Source organism: Lupinus angustifolius, chromosome LG16 (assembly GCF_001865875.1).
Source record: "Lupinus angustifolius cultivar Tanjil chromosome LG16, LupAngTanjil_v1.0, whole genome shotgun sequence".
Taxonomy (NCBI): domain Eukaryota; kingdom Viridiplantae; phylum Streptophyta; class Magnoliopsida; order Fabales; family Fabaceae; genus Lupinus; species Lupinus angustifolius.
In genome coordinates, this window is record NC_032024.1 from 974,817 (window position 1) to 994,067 (window position 19,251).

The window sequence follows — 19,251 nt, forward strand, 5'->3', positions numbered from 1 at the left end:
GAGCCTCTGTGCTTCTGTTGCTTCTTCCTCTAGAACTGGTATTCCTTCTTCTACTATTTCTGCCACATCTTGGTATCCAAGTATTGCTCTCATTTGTATGCACCACCTTGTCCAATTCTTGCCATCTAAAACAGGTAGTGTTGTAGCAAAATTTCCAGTTGATTGTGCCATTTTGCAGCGGAAAGATTGGTGATCTTTTTGTTAGCTCTNGATGAAGGAGACAAATTGCTTTGCAATCCCTTTTCTTGTTTTGCTTGTGTGTGAGCCTCTGTGCTTCTGTTGCTTCTTCCTCTATAGCTGGTATTCCTTCTTCTACCATTTCTGCCACATCTTGGTATCCAAGTATTGCTCTCATTTGTATGCACCACCTTGTCCAATTCTTGCCATCTAAAACAGGTAGTGTAGTGGCAAAATTTCCAGTTGTTTGTGCCATTTTGCAGCGGAAAGATTGGTGATCTTTTTGTTAGCTCTGATACCAATTGTTAGAATTGTGATAGAAGAGAAAGAAAAAGAATTGCAGAAAGAATGTTGCAGAAGAAAGGAGATGAAAAACAGAATGGTGAGGAATTCGGATGAGTAAGGAAGAGAGTGATGCAAGAAGAGATTCAATGAATATTCAGTGCATTAGTTATTTGATCCATCAATCATTACATGATTTATACAACTTTCCTAAAACAACTTAACCAACTTAACTACTTTCTATAATTGGAAACTCCTCTAACTACTATACCTAACTCTCTTTGATTACAACAATTAACAAATTCTAATGACAAATGATCCCATTCTGTTTAACACGGTTTCTTCCCTAAGACCTAATTTAAAAGTAAATATATTTTGTTGCAACGTTGCACCATGGAATCAAACTATAGTATAACCTATAGATTTCTAAGATGACTAAAAAATTAATAGTTCGACTTTTATGAGTGACACTTGTTGAGAAAGACAACCACAAATCTAAAAAGTGATTACTTTCTTACCTTAAAAGGTTAGGATATGATACTCTTGATGCTACAAAAAAAACTACAACCTATAGACTTGGTACATTTTGGTGCAACCAAATGACCAGCGAGACAATGCAATGTTTAATTACATAATGGGTAATTGTTAATGACTTTGTTTATCACTTAATTCAATTGAGATTCTTGAACATGTTGGAATTTAAAAATATTTTCACTGTTTTTAAGAGCATCTTAAAGTTAACTAATATAATAATTTGTATGCAATTTCGTTGACATGAAAGTAGATCTTAACTTGATATACCTTTTGGTAACTTCCATGCTTTTGTAGGCTACACACAAAATTATGAGTGGTACCCTCTTTGAGGTTATACAATGTTAGACATGAAACTTCTGAGACTTTTATTTTTTTGGAAATTATTCGTGATGCAAAGCACTCTTATCTTTAAATTAATGGTGATTTACATCATGGTATCATTGTGATTACTATAATAATCCACTTATGAGACATTAGCATTAATTATTATTAATTTATTATTATTTATACAGCTAATGTTGTCCTAAAAATATTTCTATTATTATTTCCCTGATAAAATAAGACATAAAAGTACTAGAAACTGGCATCTAAATAAAAACTATGGGCTTCTCCCTCTAAAGTAAATCAAATACTTGCCCATTAATTAAGAAGTCAATGTGTTCATAATTCATGTTGGACTTTTAAATACTTACTATTTTTCTATAATAATTCATTCAATTTCTTATTGTCATATATCCATTTTATGTCATCATATTATTTGACTTATAATAACTTCTCTATATGCCAACAATGTATTAGTCTAACGGTGTAAGATTCCACTAGATCCCAAGGTTGAAGGTTGAGAATAATACTTGTTGAAAGAAGCAACCACGAACTACGAAAATGATTAACTCCTTAAAAAAAAGTGAAGGAACATACTTGGTAATACCAAACAATGTCAATTATATATTCAAGGACGCAACTAACCTTTGCCTAGTTTGAACAAACCAGGTTCATCTGTCCATTATGACTCAATCATTATTCTCAAAATTTTCCTAACTAGCACTTGTAAGTTGTAACTTAAAAATTGAAGAAAATAACTATCCTGTAACCTATTTTAATTAAGGTCCAACCAAGCCTAATCTCTAATCTCAATTAGCGTTTTTGAAAAGGACAAATATTCTGGACTCTCTTGTGATTGTTAATGATATAATTGAAGGTGTACAATTTTTTAAATTACATTTCATAATTGCATGTGATCCCAATATTAAATAAAAATGATTATTGTATAATGGCCTGAATGAGAGAATCATACAGTCTGTGATAACATTTTCTTAGGTGTTAATTTTTTTTGTACATAAAAAAAATGAACATCAATTTGTGGATTATCATTTTTCAGAGACCAAGTTATTGCATATGGAAAATTTCGGTGACTAAACTAAATGTTAATTCTTTCTCTTCCGATTTTAATACAAAAGATTCATGCTAGTTGTCTTTTGATTTGGTCATGTTATGCAACTGGACTTTGTCTACCCATCTTATTCAATGTAAATAATTCCTTCCATTATATATATACACAAAGAATAGTGAGAAGAAATTAAAAGATGAATCATGAATGTGTCATTTTTCACCACATGCAATAAATAATTATAATATTTCAGTGTCATTGAGTCATTGACATTTCTAGGGACAGTTCTATCCTTGAAACTCTCCCTGCTCTATCACAACAATATTTCTCCAATCAAATTCAACAAACTATTTATATTTATACATATATTATTAGAACTCAATTTCAAGCTTCCAAATAGTATGAGTGGGTGACATGAGTAACCAAATTTTGGAGATCCTATTAGCACATTGATGATGGTACAAATATAATATTTTTCATATTTATCTTCCCTAATTAACAGTTTATTGCTAGCTTATAAGCGACTTTTATTTGAATTCATTTAGTTGATTAAATATTAGTAATTGTTGGTTTTTTAGAAAATAAAAATATTAAATGGTCTTAATTATAGTGGTTACAATGCAATAATAAAAAAAGGGAAGAAATGCCAAAGCACCCCAAAATCAATTAAGGGTCCTTAAAGGAAAAGAAGAAGATGAACATAGGGTTTTAGGAAGTAAGAATAGTGATTATGCATTGATTATTTGAGTATCTTATTACCCTATAAACAATTACAAATCGAATTTTCAAGATTTAATTTGGATGCAGAATGTTCAAAACATATGAAATGATCATTGAATTACTAAAATCCAATATGAATTATGTTCTTTAGTGTTGCTTGGATATGGTCGAAATTAGGAGACCGGTTGAGTAGCTTGCTTCTGGAGACTGGTCAGAACAGAGTTTGGATCCACCAGTGGAGGTACCTGAAAAGGTTATCTGATGATTAAGTCAATATGAGACTAATAATGAGAGTGATTGAGAGTAAAACCGAGATATATGAGAGTAGAGAGTAATGAATGCAAACAATAAATGAGAGAATGAGACATTGATAATATTTCATGTATGAGGAACCTCTTATTTATAGCGTTTGGATTGAATGATGTGGTGCCCGAGCATTGGTTGGTTGTGATGTAGTAGGTAAGGTAGGGTATGGTAGGCGTATATTGGGCATATGCTAGGCGTATGTTAGGCCGATTCTAGCCACCATGTAGGTCTGCTCTTGTGGATCTGTCGGAGGGGCAAGTAGATTTTGCAGATAACTTGACAAAGTTTGACAAGGGCACATTAATGGAGAATCAGAGGTACATTAATAGTGCTTGCAGTAGGATATTGTCTTCCCCAAATAGCTCTTGCCCAGATCTTGTTCGGCTGTGGGAGGAAATGTTTTGGGTGAGTATTCCTCCGGTTTAACTGGATGTAACAAATTGAAAAAGGCTCATAAGACAAAATTTAAGAGTTTATATTAAGACTTTTTATCTATTACATTAGATTTAATTAAGACTCACTTGAAATTAAGATTCTCTTTAGAAGAAAACTCTTAATTCTTGTACCCAAAAAAAGAATGCTCTTAGTTCTTAGGTAATAGTAGTCTGGTATGATATGCAAATTTTAATGAACAAGCCATCTTGATTAAAAAACTTAAAAGCATGAAAATACAGAAAGGGAAAAGCCTCCAAAACATTATCTACTACAAGTGACCTCAATTACGTTGTCAATTTGTCATGACATATTAATTAAAGTTAACGTAGTAGATAGTTGAGATATGGTATAACTAATCTATAACCAAAACATTATAATTGAAATATAAAAGGTAAGGGAAGCTCTCGATTTACTTTTAAGTTGCAAAAGATTATTTTAAACAACTATTCAAATATCATATTCTGGGTGTCTACCTAATGTGAATAAAAAAAGTTATATCTCTCTGGAGAGAATGGGGAGCAACTGTCCCACTTTTCTGTGTCTTATTGTGTTCCAATCTAATGAAAATTTGACACATACTAAAAAAGAAAATTAAAATAAATATAACATAATATTTTTATGTGATTTGATGAGATATGATTGGCTTGAGACATGAATACGTAAAGATTTCGGAACAGAAAGATACCGGTTCCTTTGAGAAACTACCCACGTATTGATGCATTCATATAATAATAACTGGATCAGGCTTGATCTAAACTACTTCCAGTCGAACATGTTTAATTATTTAATTTCCAATCGTGCGTCCATATTTCCTGTATTTGGACTTTGAGAAGATAGAGTGAATGGCACGGCAATGAGACTTTTCTTTTATCGATAAATATTTATTTGATAGTATTTTTGTTGTAGGTGAGACTAGAACCTTCAATTTTCTTTCCCCTAATCATCAAATTATTTTTGTTAGTAAAACTCGAACTCACAACCTTCTGCATTCCATTCCTTAACCTTTTCATTCTCACCATTAGACTACTTTGTGACACCACACGACAATGAGACTTAATATAGATCTCGATCTAGTATGACTATTTTTGCCAAATTGTCATTTTTAATCTTTCAACTTATATATTTTATTAAAGATTAGTCTCTACAACTTCGTTATAAAATTGTAGTCCAAGATTGAATCCACAACATGCATTGAAGCAAATTAAAACAAATATTTCATGGCTTCTCTATACTTTCCTCCACCTTTTTCAGGAACCTCTCTTTCTACCTCATCTTTGTGTCCCTTCTTGATCACAAGCCCTAAGTCCAAAACCACAAAAGTAGCAAAACCAAGCCAATACTATGTTTCTAGAGTGTCATGCAAAGCCATAAAGGAAGGTGATAACACACAAGAACCTATTAATCTAGGGATGTTTGACAGAAGGAACATGCTGATTGGCTTAGGAGCTGGACTATATGGCACAGCAGCTACCCTAAACAAGGACCCATTGTCCCTTGCTGCTCCTATCTCCCCTCCAGACCTAGCCACTTGTGGTCCAGCTGACCTACCTTCTGGTGCTGATCCAATCAATTGTTGCCCCCCATTTTCCTCACAAATCATAGACTTCAAGTTTCCATTGAATACCAAAGTTAGGGTTAGACCAGCTGCACATTTAGTTGATGAAACCTATATCCAAAACTATAAAGAAGCAATTCGTCGTATGAAAGCACTTCCTTCTGATGATCCACGTAATTTCTACCAACAAGCCAATGTTCATTGCGCTTATTGTGATGGTGCATATCATCAAGTTGGGTTCCCTGACCTTGATCTTCAAGTCCATGATTCTTGGCTCTTCTTTCCATTCCATCGTTGGTACCTCTATTTCTATGAGAGAATCTTAGCGAGTTTGGTCAAAGATCTTGACCCAAATTTTTCTATTCCATTTTGGAATTGGGATACCCCAGATGGCATGCCAATCCCTTCTTTTTTTGCAGATTCTAACTCACCACTTTATGACTCTCTCAGAAATCCAACTCATCAACCACCAACCCTTGTAGACCTTGATTTTGATGGCAATGAAAACAATGATACGCCTGGAGACCAAGCATCAGCTAATCTCAAAATCATGTACCGCCAAGTAGTGTCAAGTTCCAAGACTCCCAGTCTCTTCTTCGGCGCGACATATCGCGCCGGAGATCAGAGTGATCCTGGGGGTGGAACTGTTGAGAATATCCCTCATGGTCCAGTTCATACTTGGACCGGGGGAACATCAGGTGCTGGTGAGGATATGGGGACCCTCTATTCCGCAGCAAGAGATCCTATTTTCTATTCTCACCATGGTAACGTGGATAGATTGTGGTCAATATGGAAAAGTCTTGGAGGAAAAAGAAAAGATATTACTGATTCTGATTGGTTAGAATCTGGGTTTCTTTTCTATGATGAGAATAAGAATCTTGTTCGTGTGAAGGTTAAGGACAGTCTTGATACTACAAAGCTTGGATATGTTTATCAAAATGTTAATGTTCCATGGTTAGATGCTAAGCCTACACCACGTAGTGGTAGGTTTGTGAGTGCAATAAAAAATAAACTTGGTGTTGGTGCAGCACAAGCTGCTGAGAGTTCTAAGGAAACCAAGTTTCCCTTGGTTTTGGATTCAAGTGTGAGCACAATTGTGAAGAGGCACAAGAAGAGTAGGAGTAAGAAACAGAAGGAAGAAGAGGAGGAGGTGTTGGTGATAGAAGGGATTGAGTTTGAGAGAGATTTAGGAGTGAAATTTGATGTATACATCAATGATGAAGATGATGTGCCAAGTGGGCCAACAAAGACTGAGTTTGCAGGAAGCTTTGTGAATCTGCCTCATAAGCACAAGCACAGACAAAGTAAGATGAAGACTCACTTGAGGCTTGGGATATCAGAATTGTTGGAGGATTTGGGTGCTGAAGATGATGAGCATGTTGTGGTGACTTTGGTCCCCAAGTTAGGGCAAGGGCAAGTCACCATTGGAGGTATTAAGATAGAGTTTCACAAGTGATATTGGTGAAAAGTTTGAAGAAAAGTTATATTATTTGAAGAACAACTTTTGAAAAAGACATCATAAAAACAAAGAAAGTATGTCAAATAATCATAGGGCTGTGATTTGATGCCCATGTTTCAATATATGAAACATTATAGGTCAAACTATGTGTTCTTATTTTGTTGTTTGGTTTGAACTTTACCCTGGCCAGTAATAAAGTTTATGATTAAGCTTATGTAAGTTTGTATTGGTTTTTTTTTCCGATACTGGATTCTCAGTACATGAATGTTTGAGGTGGAATATAATTTTGAAATTTCTAAAATTATTGAACTCAAGAATAAATAAAATCTAGTCTCTTAAAAATTTGTTTTTTGGCTTATTATTATCTCCACTCAGTGCTGAACCCTTAGTTGATTTGAATGGCATAAGTTTAGGTGTAAAGTTTAGGATTAGGCTTTAGCATCATTCGTGGAAAACAATTCAATAACTATATAATTATTGAATGTAATATCGATGTAATGTTAGTGTAAAGATTTATACACAACTAATATATTTTTCATCATTCATTTATATTATTTTTTTGAAGAATCAATGATAGTTAAATACAAATGGTAGATGGTGTAGCCAGTATATAAAACATATACACCGTTGGGAATATGAATGATTCACTATTCACCCGATTTTTGGGTCATAATCATTATATTATGTAGGAGGAAAAGATGACCGAGTGGTTCAAGGCGTAGCATTACAACTGCTATGTAGGCTTTTTGTTTACCGAGGGATCAAATCCCTCTCTTTCCGTTTCCATTGATTATTTGGTATCAATGTATATATATTTTTCACATAATTATTTTAATAACTTTATATTATTTATTGACTCTTACACTATACATATAACCTTATACACTAAAAATGGAACTAGTGGAGTAACGGTAACAATATTAGTAATGACTTTTTGGAAGCACTTTGAAAGAAAGGATTTGTATGAAATTATGGCATCGTTATCTCCAATATATCACCATGTGACTCAGATCTTCCAACTTGGTACTAGCTTGACCATTTACCACTGTTTCTTTTTAAATTCTTAACAATTCAGAATAAATTATTATTATTTTACTAGCTACCTACTCAATTGTCGAAGTTTCCTAGTTTTAATAAAATACTTTAATTTTTTAGTTATATACCAAATCTGAGTTATCTATTGTAGTTAATATTGTCTTTTATCAACGTGCTACGTGCCTGCTCCACCGAGAATAAACCTACACGAGACAAATATTTTAGAAGATTATATTAGAGACTTATATAGATCTAAGATTCTAAGATTATATTAGACTTATATGATGTAAGATTCTAATATTATATTAGACTTGTATATGATCTAAGATTCTAATATTATATTAGACTTGTATATGATCTAAGATTCTAATATTATATTAGACTTGTATATGATCTAAGACTTATAGAAGGATACATAAAAAGAACGGTTTCACTCCTAACATAATATAATATTAGTGGATCTTTTTTCATTATAAATCATGTTCAACTCACTTCTTCTTCTTTCAACTCTCCTTTTCCTTCCAATTTCAAACTCAAATTCTTAATTTTTTTAGATATTTTTGAAGTTGAATGAACTCAACGATCAGATATGTAAGTTTTACTTTGCAACTCTACCCACCATAACTGGAATGAGAAGATGGGGATAGACATTAAAGAAGAATATGTTTAGAAAATTGAAGTTTTTCAATATTTTTTGGATGCAAGATGGGCCTAAAAAGATGAAGTGCTATCTCTAAAGTTGAAGCCTGTTGTCCAAGTAAACTTACGAGACTTTGGTGAATTGATATATGGAGCCCATAAATTCGTAAACAATACTCTTCCTTATATTATTTAAGAGTTTGTTTACGAGTTGAATTTTGGAGGACAATGAAAAATTTGAGATGACTACCAAACCTTTCATTTATCTTCATTCCCATATAAAATCCAACTCCCAAATTTGTTTTCTTCCCGAAATAAGATAGTATGCAATTGAGTATAATATAACAAGCCAAATAATCAAACATAGAAACTGAGAGACATACATATTAATTACAAACCTAGGAGTTCAATAAAAAATAACAAAGGATCTAATATTGATCCACGTAAAATTCAATGATTCTGCATAGTATTTGTATGTGTGCTTTTTCCCATATATCATTATCCATGTTAGTAACATTTTATGCTCTATTTAAAGACTCCAATAAGATCCACTATCATTAGTGAAATACAACTATGCAAGGCACAGTAATTGAAGCTGTTAATTTATGCTTGTGATTCAGTAAACCCTTAGAATATTCTCTATATAAAACTTCCATATATCAAAAGGGTCTACCATTGTTCCATGCTCATCAATAATAGAAGAAGAAACGACAAGCTGAAACAAACCTTGAAATTATGGTGGGCCAAGATATCATAAACTGTTGTATTAAAGTACAACAAATATGAACGTACCATGTGATGTTGTGAACTACAAGCCCACAGAGAAACCATCCTTGACGTATATAATAGTTACCAGAGTACCAATAAACTATTTTACAACCATAATTCTCTCTGCCCAAGAAGCAAACAATAATTCTCAAAGTGGTTGTGATTAGAGATGACAAAATGGGCATGCCCGCATAACCCGCATTTTTTTACGGGCAGGGTATAGAAATTTTGTCCATTTGCCCGTTTTGCCCGCTAAGTTTGCGAACATTTCTGTTGGGCATGTGGGCGGCCCGCGTGCAGCCCATAAACATAATTTAAGGAAAAAATAAGAAAATTTTAAATAAGTTATGATGTAATGTGATTTTTAATCCCTAGAAAAATTGTAATCTAATGTGATTTGTTAAACTTCATATAAAATATAAAAAAATTGTTACTTTTTTATCTTCAACAACTTTATTTAATTTTATTTCATTTATTATATGAATTTTTTTATTTTTTAAATTATTTAACAATGCCTGCGGGCCCGTTTTAAAACGGGTAGGGCATTGAATTTTGTTCGTTAACCAATGCAGGCATGCTCGCACCCGTTTAAATTTTTACGGGCATTTGCAGGTGCGAACTAAACGGATAGGGCGGCCTGTTTTGTCATCTCTAGTTGTGATGAATTGTGTGCTATCAAATTCATGTTTATATCTACCAACACATATATATCTAAAAGCACGAATATATAGATATGTGGGTTGTATACAATACATATCTGGTACATTGATACTCATTTTTTTAAAATATAGGATACGTTCACGATACATGTATAGAATAATAAAAAATACATAAAATATGATAAAATTATAAGTGTAAATCAAAATATCTAAAGTAGAAAATATAATAGAAATTGTAAATCATTGTCTTCCAAAATTCCAAGTACCAAAACTAGAAAATATAGTAAAAAAATTTATAAAATTGATAAAACGTATCTTTTCGTATCCTATTTTTTATTGAAAACATATTAGATATGTATCTTTATCTTTATTTTATTTTGTTTTAATTTTTGGATATCCTAAAAACACATATCCTTCACAAATCCAAGCTTATCCGTATCTGAATCCGTGATTCTCGTTCCAAAAAAATCTTACACCACATTTCTGTCGGTTTAGATGTAATGGACAAGACCTATAACAATGGTTATCCTTATCACAAAGCACTCAGAAACCCTTTAAAAAAAATTAATATTGATGAATAATGCTATAGGACTTGCAACATTTATACACAGTTTTATTAGAATATGCAAACAAAGTGGGTTACATTTAATTGGACCCCCCTAATTGCTTGAAGCTGAAGCTGAAACTAAAACAAGACAGCTCCAAATTCTATCATTTTTGTAAAAATTACAACAAAGACCAATGCATTTTCATCAGTAATTACAAGTGTTTCACCTTCTTCTCATGTTTTCTATAGAAAATTTTGAAAAAAGTGAAAACAAGGTTCCAGACTTCTAATTATAAATCAAAATATAAAACACTTTCTTAAACGAAATAAACCTTACTAATCTATATATGAAACAAAAAAATAAACACAAAACAACCCCAATTAAATAACTAACCTATGAATATGAACACTACCATATGTTACATTTTTTTCATTTTATTTTCTCAGGGTTTGACATCAGAATCATCATCCCAAGGAACATTAATGTCAGTTGAGACAAATGAATCAATATCTTCCCAACTCCAATAGTTTGATGACATTCCCATGCCAATACCAGTTGCAGGCATAATCTCCCATTGTGGTGTGTTATTGCCACTAGTTATAGGCATCATGCTGTTGATGGTTGATTCCTCCATTGTTTTAAACTCTTCTCCATAGTTATACACATTGGAGGATGGCAAAGAGGTTGATATAGAACATGGGTTTGTGTCAAAAGAGCTTGAAGTTGTTGAAAAAGGGAAGATCATGCTTTGGTTTTCAGTATGAGGCATAATACTTGAACTCAGAAAGATTCCATTACCTATACCAAAGTCTTTATCTTCTGAATCTCTTGTAGTACAAATAATATTATCCATAGATGGTTGTGGACAAATCAAAGGTTGGTAAAGAGAAGTAGGTTTTCCTTTGTGATCATGATCTACTTCAAGAGAAGCAACACTTGTTAGGGTAATAGAAGTTGTGGTTGTTGTTGAGAGTGGTGTGGTTGGTTTTTTTACTCTCTTATTCTTTCTGCCACCACCAACAGGAACATTTCTTAGTGTTCCACCTTTAGTCCAGTGCCTCTTACAAGCTCTACAGAAATGGCGCGGTTGAGACTTGTTGTAATTGTTGTAGTAGCAAAACTTGGTGTTTGTTGAATCACATCTTGGGCATTTCACAAACTCCGGTTGCTGATTATGGTGATGTTGTTTCCTCATTGAATCATGAAGTTGTGGTAGCTCCAAATTTTGTGCTTCCAATAACGTTGGGTCCCAACCAACCCTTCTATTAGAAACCTGATTAGAACTCAAACCCATAATATCTTAAACTCAAAGCACTAATAATAACAAAACAAAACTATAGGATCTTATTATTCTATACAATTAGACAAGAAATGAGGCAAATTGTTTGTTTAGTCCTTTGATCTAATAGGTGCTATTATAAGAGAAGTAATCAATCTGAAAGAGGATAATAAGATCAGATTGATGCTTATAGAACAAGCAGTGTGAAGGTGTAAGGAAATTGATGAATAGGAATGGTTTGATTGAAGGAAAGGCCTAGGAAGGTGAAGAGAAATAGTGAGCATTTATTTTCTCTAATATGTCTATATCTAAGTACCTATTTAAGACCTTATCTATCTTAAAAGTATCAATAATTATAACAAGAATATCATAAGAAATGACTTCAAATTTTGTGGGGTGAAGAGAGTATTTTTTGTTTTGTTTTGTTTCAATTGTAACTTGTGAGTGGGGTAATAGTAGTGGATGCAAATGGAATAAAACCTAGGAGTTTAATTTTCTTGGTCTATACACAAGTATTATAGAAGAGGAAATATAGAGAGATACTTAACCCCTAAGGTTAAGGTGAGTGGTTAGCATGTGGAAGAATTTTGGCCATTGATAGTGCTTTGTGTTTTGGCTGTAAAAGGAACGTAGGGTATATGTGCATGATGCAATACTATAAATATTTCAAGCATTTTTTAAATTTTTGTCTTGTCTCAAATTTCTTTTCATACATTATCCTATACAAATAATAATGAAGCAGAGATAACAATAATAATAAAGTCTAATTAATATTTTATATTTTCATTAGCATAAGATAACATGAGATAATGTATATAGGTTGAGATACAAATGCAAAGTTAGCAACAAAAAAGAAGGCAAAGTACACTACGGTCCATGGACTAAAAATGTATCTTTAAAATTGACTAACATTAGTGGGAAAGGGAATGGTGATTGTATTAATGGGGCCTACAATTTTCAGTATGGTTTAAATCAGTTGGTAACACATGGTTTCTTGTAGGGCAGGCACAAGGGAAATAATAGATGTAGTGATGAATTATGGACCTATGTCATGTGATTACATGTTGCAAGTTGGGCATATATATGTGTATGTCTCATCTCTTTGGGGTCACTCAAATATAAATCGAGAAAAAGATGTATGCACTGACAGTGTATAAGATTTATATAATAACATTGTATTATTCATTATTAATGTTTAATTATTGTTAACTTTTTAAAAGAAGTAATCCAAATGGAGGATAAATGATAATATACATATATATAAATCTTTATAATGTCAATATACAGATTTTACTTGTTGGTTGGTTATGCATAGAAATTTAAAATGAAGTTTTGGTTTGTGGCATTCTAGGAATCATTAGGCTGTGCTAATAAACTTTTTTTTATCAACAATAAAATTCATAAATAAAAATAAAGAAAAATTAGGATAACAAGAGATATTTTTACCTACTTACAGTGCTAGATGAATACTTGAGATGCATTATTACCATTTACCTATCTTTATTTATGGAAATTTATTATTATTAATAATTTTTAACTCAATAATTTAAACTGAACTTTAGAGTGTAGTGAGGCTTTTATTTGGATGAGTGTGTGACAAGAACTAGACTTGATGGTCAAACACATATACACCACAACAAACTTGAGTCAAATTAAGTTGAACCTTCAATGAAAATAACTAATAAAAAATAGATAAAGATATACACACGGTGTAAAATAATCTATAAACTATAAAATCATAGACACATTCAATTTTCAATGTCTAGACACAAATTTATGACTATGGACAAATAGACATGGGTTTAAGTGGTATATGCTAGTTTGATTTTCCTTAAGTAAGGTTTTGGGTTCGAGTATTGTGGATAAAAAATGTCCGTTGAGAGAGTTAGCCTTACGTACCTGTAGAGGTTCTTGGCTCGGACAAAATTGCCTCTAATAAAAGTATATACGTGGGAAACAAATTTTTTTTATCAAGTTAAGTGAGATACGAAATGTAAGAAAATTTATGTCATATACATAAATTAATCAAAGAATTGCAGATAGATCACACTGAAATTTTTTCACCAAGTCGGTGGTAGCCACAAGTTAAGCCATCATTAGGGTAACATTCCATAACTAATAATTTATTGAAATCAAATCTTGGTCGGTCGATTAAATAAAAGCTGTGTAATGAACAACCAATGTTTATTCTACAATACAATATGGAGAATAAAACAACGAATGTTTGTCAGACAAATATGAAATGCGACATTAGAGAATGTGCTACAGATAAAAAGTGAATGTATTAATAAAGTAAGAATTTTTTATATTATTATTGTATTATTTATTATTTATATTTAATCATTATAACTTTTAAATATGAGTACTATAAATGAATAATGAATAATGAATAATTTAGTTATTAATATAATTTTTTGCACAAAAAACATATAGATATTACACTTAAATTATTTTGTTAATGTGTACCCTTGGAATTTCTGAGTTACCCGGTAGCTTTAATATTTAGAATGACTTGTTAAATATTTACTAGCGATGTGTATAGTACAAAATATTGCTACCATGCATTTTGGGAAGGAAAAATTAGATAATCATAGATGTCTAATATATTTGGTGTACACATAATTCTGTTAGTCTATTCCTCAACATTTATTGAAGGCTCACTTTATGGTAATATATTTATATCTTAAATTAATCACTAATTTACCTTGAGTATCGTAAAAGCTATGAGTACCTTAGCAGTATCTCTTTAACTATATTATTTGATGAAAATGAAGCTTAGTGCTTAGGTAGTTTCATTCTTGTGGAGCATTTGGTGTGATGAAATTTTTATTGGAAATATCATATGAAAAATGATAATACAACAAATCATTTTATAATAACAAGGACAAAAAAAATATATTTTCTCTTTTACAAATACAATAATAATCTCACTAATTATTTGCCTATGTGATATTTTTTATGTTGGTGTATTGTGTGAATTTCGTGGAAGCACAAACCATCATATAGCAATTACCTTTTATAGGAAATGCTCTAGCAATAAAAAATTGTCCCATGCATTCTTAATAAGGAAGTCTTTGAAGACTGGCCTCCAAATCTTGTAGGTAACTACACTAGCATGACAAAACTTAGCAAGCAAGGAAATGATATTGGCCACGAAAAGAAATATAGAAAAAAAATATGTATTAATCATGCATGAGTTTTATATATTGTTATTGCATAATTTATTATTGACATTTAATTGTTATTAAATTTTAAAAAATAATTTAAATAAATGATGGATAATAAATTGCATATATACAAATCTTTATACTAAGAGTGAATAAATTTTACACATCATACTTGAGTGATTTTAAAATGATGCATCCTAATTTGAAATCTTTTACACATCATTCTCGAAGATTAATCATTTGCATCATTAGAAAATGCAAACTAAGAAGGTTTTATGAACCTTATTTATTCTAGAAAGAGGGTTTATAACCATCACATGTACGTGTCAGAACATAACGTGTATGATAATAACCAAATCTGATTCCTGAGAAAAACACGAACACAAAACTCAGAACCTTAGATATGTTTTAATATTCAAAATATAAAATCAACAGCTTTTAGCTTTTGTCAAAAGACGTTGCTTCTTTGTAAGAACTGAACTGTGTTGACGCAACTTCCACTTCACATTATAGACAAAATGGAATTTTGAGATGGAAAAACAATTCAATGTGTCTACAAGTTTCTATTTTTCTTCCTTCTTAGTAATACCCAATTTCCCATTTCATCTGCTTTTTTCTTCCATGTTCCAGATCTAAGAGCATAAAGCCCCATTTGTGTCTGTTGGGGTAGCTCCATTAGAGTCAAAGTTGAAGTCTTTCATCTCTGTAGAGAAGAAAGATACCATTTTGAATTGAGGGGAAGAGGGAGAAGAACAATGGGCTTGATGGGTATGCAAGAAAATGGGAGTGAAGAGCTATCTGAGATTCCATTAGGGACCAAAACAAAGTACAATAGGATGGACTCTGATCTTACTGAAACTAAACATGGGTTGCAAACAAATAACCCTGAAACCAACAAATATGTCTTTGTTTGTGCTATCTTTGCTTCTCTCAATTCAGTGCTTCTCGGCTATGGTAGCTACTTCTATTTCTTTATCACATTATCTAATTGTAATCACTTATTTTCTCTGTGCATTTTATTTGATATGCTTAAAAATATCCCAAATTGGTGGGATCTAATGTATTTTTTGTACACAACTTTTGTTCTACAAATTGTGTCGCTATATGTACCATCACCGAGTGTTACATGCAGTGACACAACTTCTACGACAGCAGATGTGCTCCCGTTTTTTTATGGGAGCTGAATCAGCTGATGCTTACTTCGTTTATAATATTAATAATCACAATGATCAATATAAAATGCAGTGCTCTGTGTGTAATTTGCAACACTGGCTTGGTGTCTAAGTTTGAAACTTGTCCTGGCCGTTCAAAAAACAAAAAATGAGATAAGCCTCAGAAGAATGCTTTAAAGGAAAAACATGTAGGGACATAATGTATGTGGATAGAGTTCTCAATTGTTAAGCTATTGGTGTGTCCATTTGTAAACCCCTCAATGGTAAATTGAATATGTTGGTTAACAAACAACAACAACGAAGTCTTAATCTCATTGGTTGAGGTCGGCATTAGTAAAGATATAAAAATAGTAATTTTTTATTGAGAAGTGATATATTTAATAGATTATGAAAACTTCTTTTTTATTCCTAAACAAATAGCAAGACTTTTTTGTGTGCTAATAGTGAGATCAAATCTAAGGCCAAGGTCAATTATCTATGCTTACAATTTTGCAGACGTGGGTGTTATGAGTGGAGCAATTATCTTCATTCGGGAGGATCTGAAGATCACAGAGGTTCAGCAAGAAGTACTTGTTGGAATTTTGAGCATAATATCTCTCTTGGGTAGTTTGGCTGGTGGAAAGACTACTGATGCCATCGGCCGAAAATGGACAATTGGTTTGGCAGCAGTTATCTTCCAAATAGGTGGAGCTATTATGGCTCTTGCTCCATCCTTTAAAGTATTGATTATAGGAAGACTCTTGTGTGGGGTGGGTATTGGTTTCGGTGTCATGATTGCGCCTGTATACATTGCTGAAATATCTCCTGCCGTTGCTAGAGGATCTCTTACATCTTTCCCTGAGATATTTATAAACTTTGGTATCCTTCTTGGGTACATATCGAACTACGCATTTTCGAAGCTTCCAGCGCATATAAATTGGAGAATAATGCTTGGTGTGGGACTCATTCCTTCGGTTGTTATCGCTGTTGCACTGTTTTTCATACCTGAATCCCCGAGATGGCTTGTGTTGCAGAATAGGATTGAAGAAGCTAGAGTAGTGTTGATAAATATAACTAACAGTGAAAAGGAGGCTGAAGAAAAGTTGCAAGAAATTCAGATAGCTGCTGGGTCAGCAAATGCAGATAAATATGAATCAAAAGCTGTTTGGCTTGAAATATTGCGTCCTTCTCCTCCGATCCGAAGAATGCTTATAACCGGTTGTGGAATTCAATGTTTCCAACAGATCACAGGCATAGATACAACTGTATATTATAGCCCCCAAATTTTCAAGAATGCTGGGATCACTGGCAATTCTCAGGCGTTCGCAGCAACCATCGCTGTTGGGTTCACGAAAACTCTCTTCATCCTCATAGCTATATTATTCATCGACAAATTGGGGAGAAAGCCTTTGCTTTACGCGAGCACTATCGGGATGACAGTGAGTTTATTTAGCCTGAGCTTCTCTCTAGCTTTTCTGAGCCATGCAAAAGCTGGTATCATATTGGCAATTCTCGCAGTTTGTGGCAATGTAGCTTCCTTTTCAGTAGGACTTGGTCCTATATGTTGGGTTTTGTCATCTGAGATATTTCCTCTGAGACTTAGAGCTCAAGCATCAGCTCTTGGAGCAGTGGGAAATAGAGTAAGTAGTGGTGTGATCTCCATGTCGTTCCTCTCGGTCAGTCGTACGATCACCACAGCCGGAACCTTCTTCATTTTCGGTCTTATTTCGTGTTTTGCTGTTGCCTTTGTTCATTATTGTGTTCCTGAGACAAAAGGGAAGACTTTGGAGGATATTGAAGTACTCTTCCAAAATGAGGGAGAATTGCAAGTAAGTCAGATAGAAATGGGAGATGCAGAACGTTTGATGCAAAAGTCATGAGTTTCTTACTGTTTATTTGCGAGTTGAGTTTCGAATGGAAATGAAAGTTTCATTAATGGAAATGAAAGTTTCATTGTCACTCGTGAGTATAATCTCGCAAATAGACCAATAGTTGTTTCAAATATAATATTATAATATTAGGCATTTCTGCTTCTACATCATAAATGATAAATATTTCATAGCTTAAGCATTTCTTAATGTTCACTTATACTTTGATAATTCTTTTACATTTAATAAACAAATTGTTATTTAGTAGTTGTACACTAATTTATTTTTTATTAGCTTTTGACCCTTATTTTTATGCTATTATTATTACTACTCCACACGTTATACTTATTTTTTATATGCATATTACTGGTTGATTATTCTACTATTATTACATCAGTACCCTTCATAATAATCACAATATAATAATAACATTAGTTACTGTTCATTCCAGAATGTCACAACTCAAGTAGAAAAAGAAAATGGTATTTGCACATGTGATATAAGAAAGTGGGTCCCTGAAGTTGTGTGAAGGGGACAAAGAAAGGGACACAAGATGATAATAAGTTAAGGGTGTACAATCATGGATCCATAATTTTCTTGTTCTTGTCTTTTTAATCGATTAAACTTCATAAAATAATATTAATTTTTGTTTTTATAATTATTTTAAATAAATAAAATTTTCTCATTGACTTGAGACACTAAGTAGGATATGAACGCCGACATGATTCTCATTCATAAGTCAAGAACTCCATTGACAGGCAAAGCAGGGAATAACCCCTTAAAATTCATTTAATGGGTTTGGACTTAGAAAAATATCATTGGGTTAACAAATAAAATTGAAGATTAAATCATTCAAATTGAAAAGCTCAAGTTCAAATTTTATTCAGGATAAAAATATGATAGCCTTACAATAGTAAAAAATACAATTTCTTTCGACTTTACTCCCCACAGTCCTTTACGATTTCATTTTGTGCAATTTATCCTCCCAATTTATATGTTTGTCTAATTTGCGTTTATACATAAACCGTAGATAAAAATGCAATTACTAGAACTAGAATTTCGTTATCAAATTATTATATTATCAATGGTGTAATTTCAACTTTCCTATTTCGCTACAATTTTTCTTTTATTTCTAAAGTAAAACTATATAATCTTAGATAATTATCATTAATACATCTCACTTTAAATTGAACATTATAATAAATTCAAAAAATTATAATATGAAGTACATCTAATAAAAAATTATTCTAACTCTCTAAAATAAAAAAATAAATATTTAATA

General features: G+C 32.3%; 4 protein-coding genes across 5 annotated transcripts in view; 2 read left to right on the forward strand and 2 right to left on the reverse strand.

Annotated features, from left to right (window-relative positions):
* Positions 1–19,251, reverse strand: part of LOC109329641 (protein STRUBBELIG-RECEPTOR FAMILY 3-like) — a 63,628-nt gene that overhangs the window by 42,212 nt on the left and 2,165 nt on the right. For both annotated transcript variants that reach the window (XM_019563360.1, XM_019563357.1), the window contains exon 2: positions 7,459–7,464. The gene's annotated coding sequence lies outside the window, so the exon portion shown is untranslated. The remainder of the gene's footprint in view (positions 1–7,458; positions 7,465–19,251) is intronic.
* LOC109329642 (polyphenol oxidase, chloroplastic-like) lies at positions 5,023–7,074 on the forward strand. The gene has a single exon (XM_019563361.1). The coding sequence runs from the start codon at positions 5,059–5,061 to the stop codon at positions 6,850–6,852; it is 1,794 nt and encodes a 597-aa protein (XP_019418906.1). The 5' UTR covers positions 5,023–5,058; the 3' UTR covers positions 6,853–7,074.
* Positions 10,515–12,242, reverse strand: LOC109329646 (dof zinc finger protein DOF3.4-like). Its single transcript, XM_019563365.1, has one exon. The coding sequence runs from the start codon at positions 11,796–11,798 to the stop codon at positions 10,947–10,949; it is 852 nt and encodes a 283-aa protein (XP_019418910.1). The 5' UTR covers positions 11,799–12,242; the 3' UTR covers positions 10,515–10,946.
* On the forward strand, positions 15,383–18,018 carry LOC109329643 (probable polyol transporter 4). Its single transcript, XM_019563362.1, has 2 exons — positions 15,383–15,904; positions 16,618–18,018. The coding sequence occupies exons 1-2, from the start codon at positions 15,706–15,708 to the stop codon at positions 17,979–17,981; spliced, it is 1,563 nt and encodes a 520-aa protein (XP_019418907.1). The 5' UTR covers positions 15,383–15,705; the 3' UTR covers positions 17,982–18,018.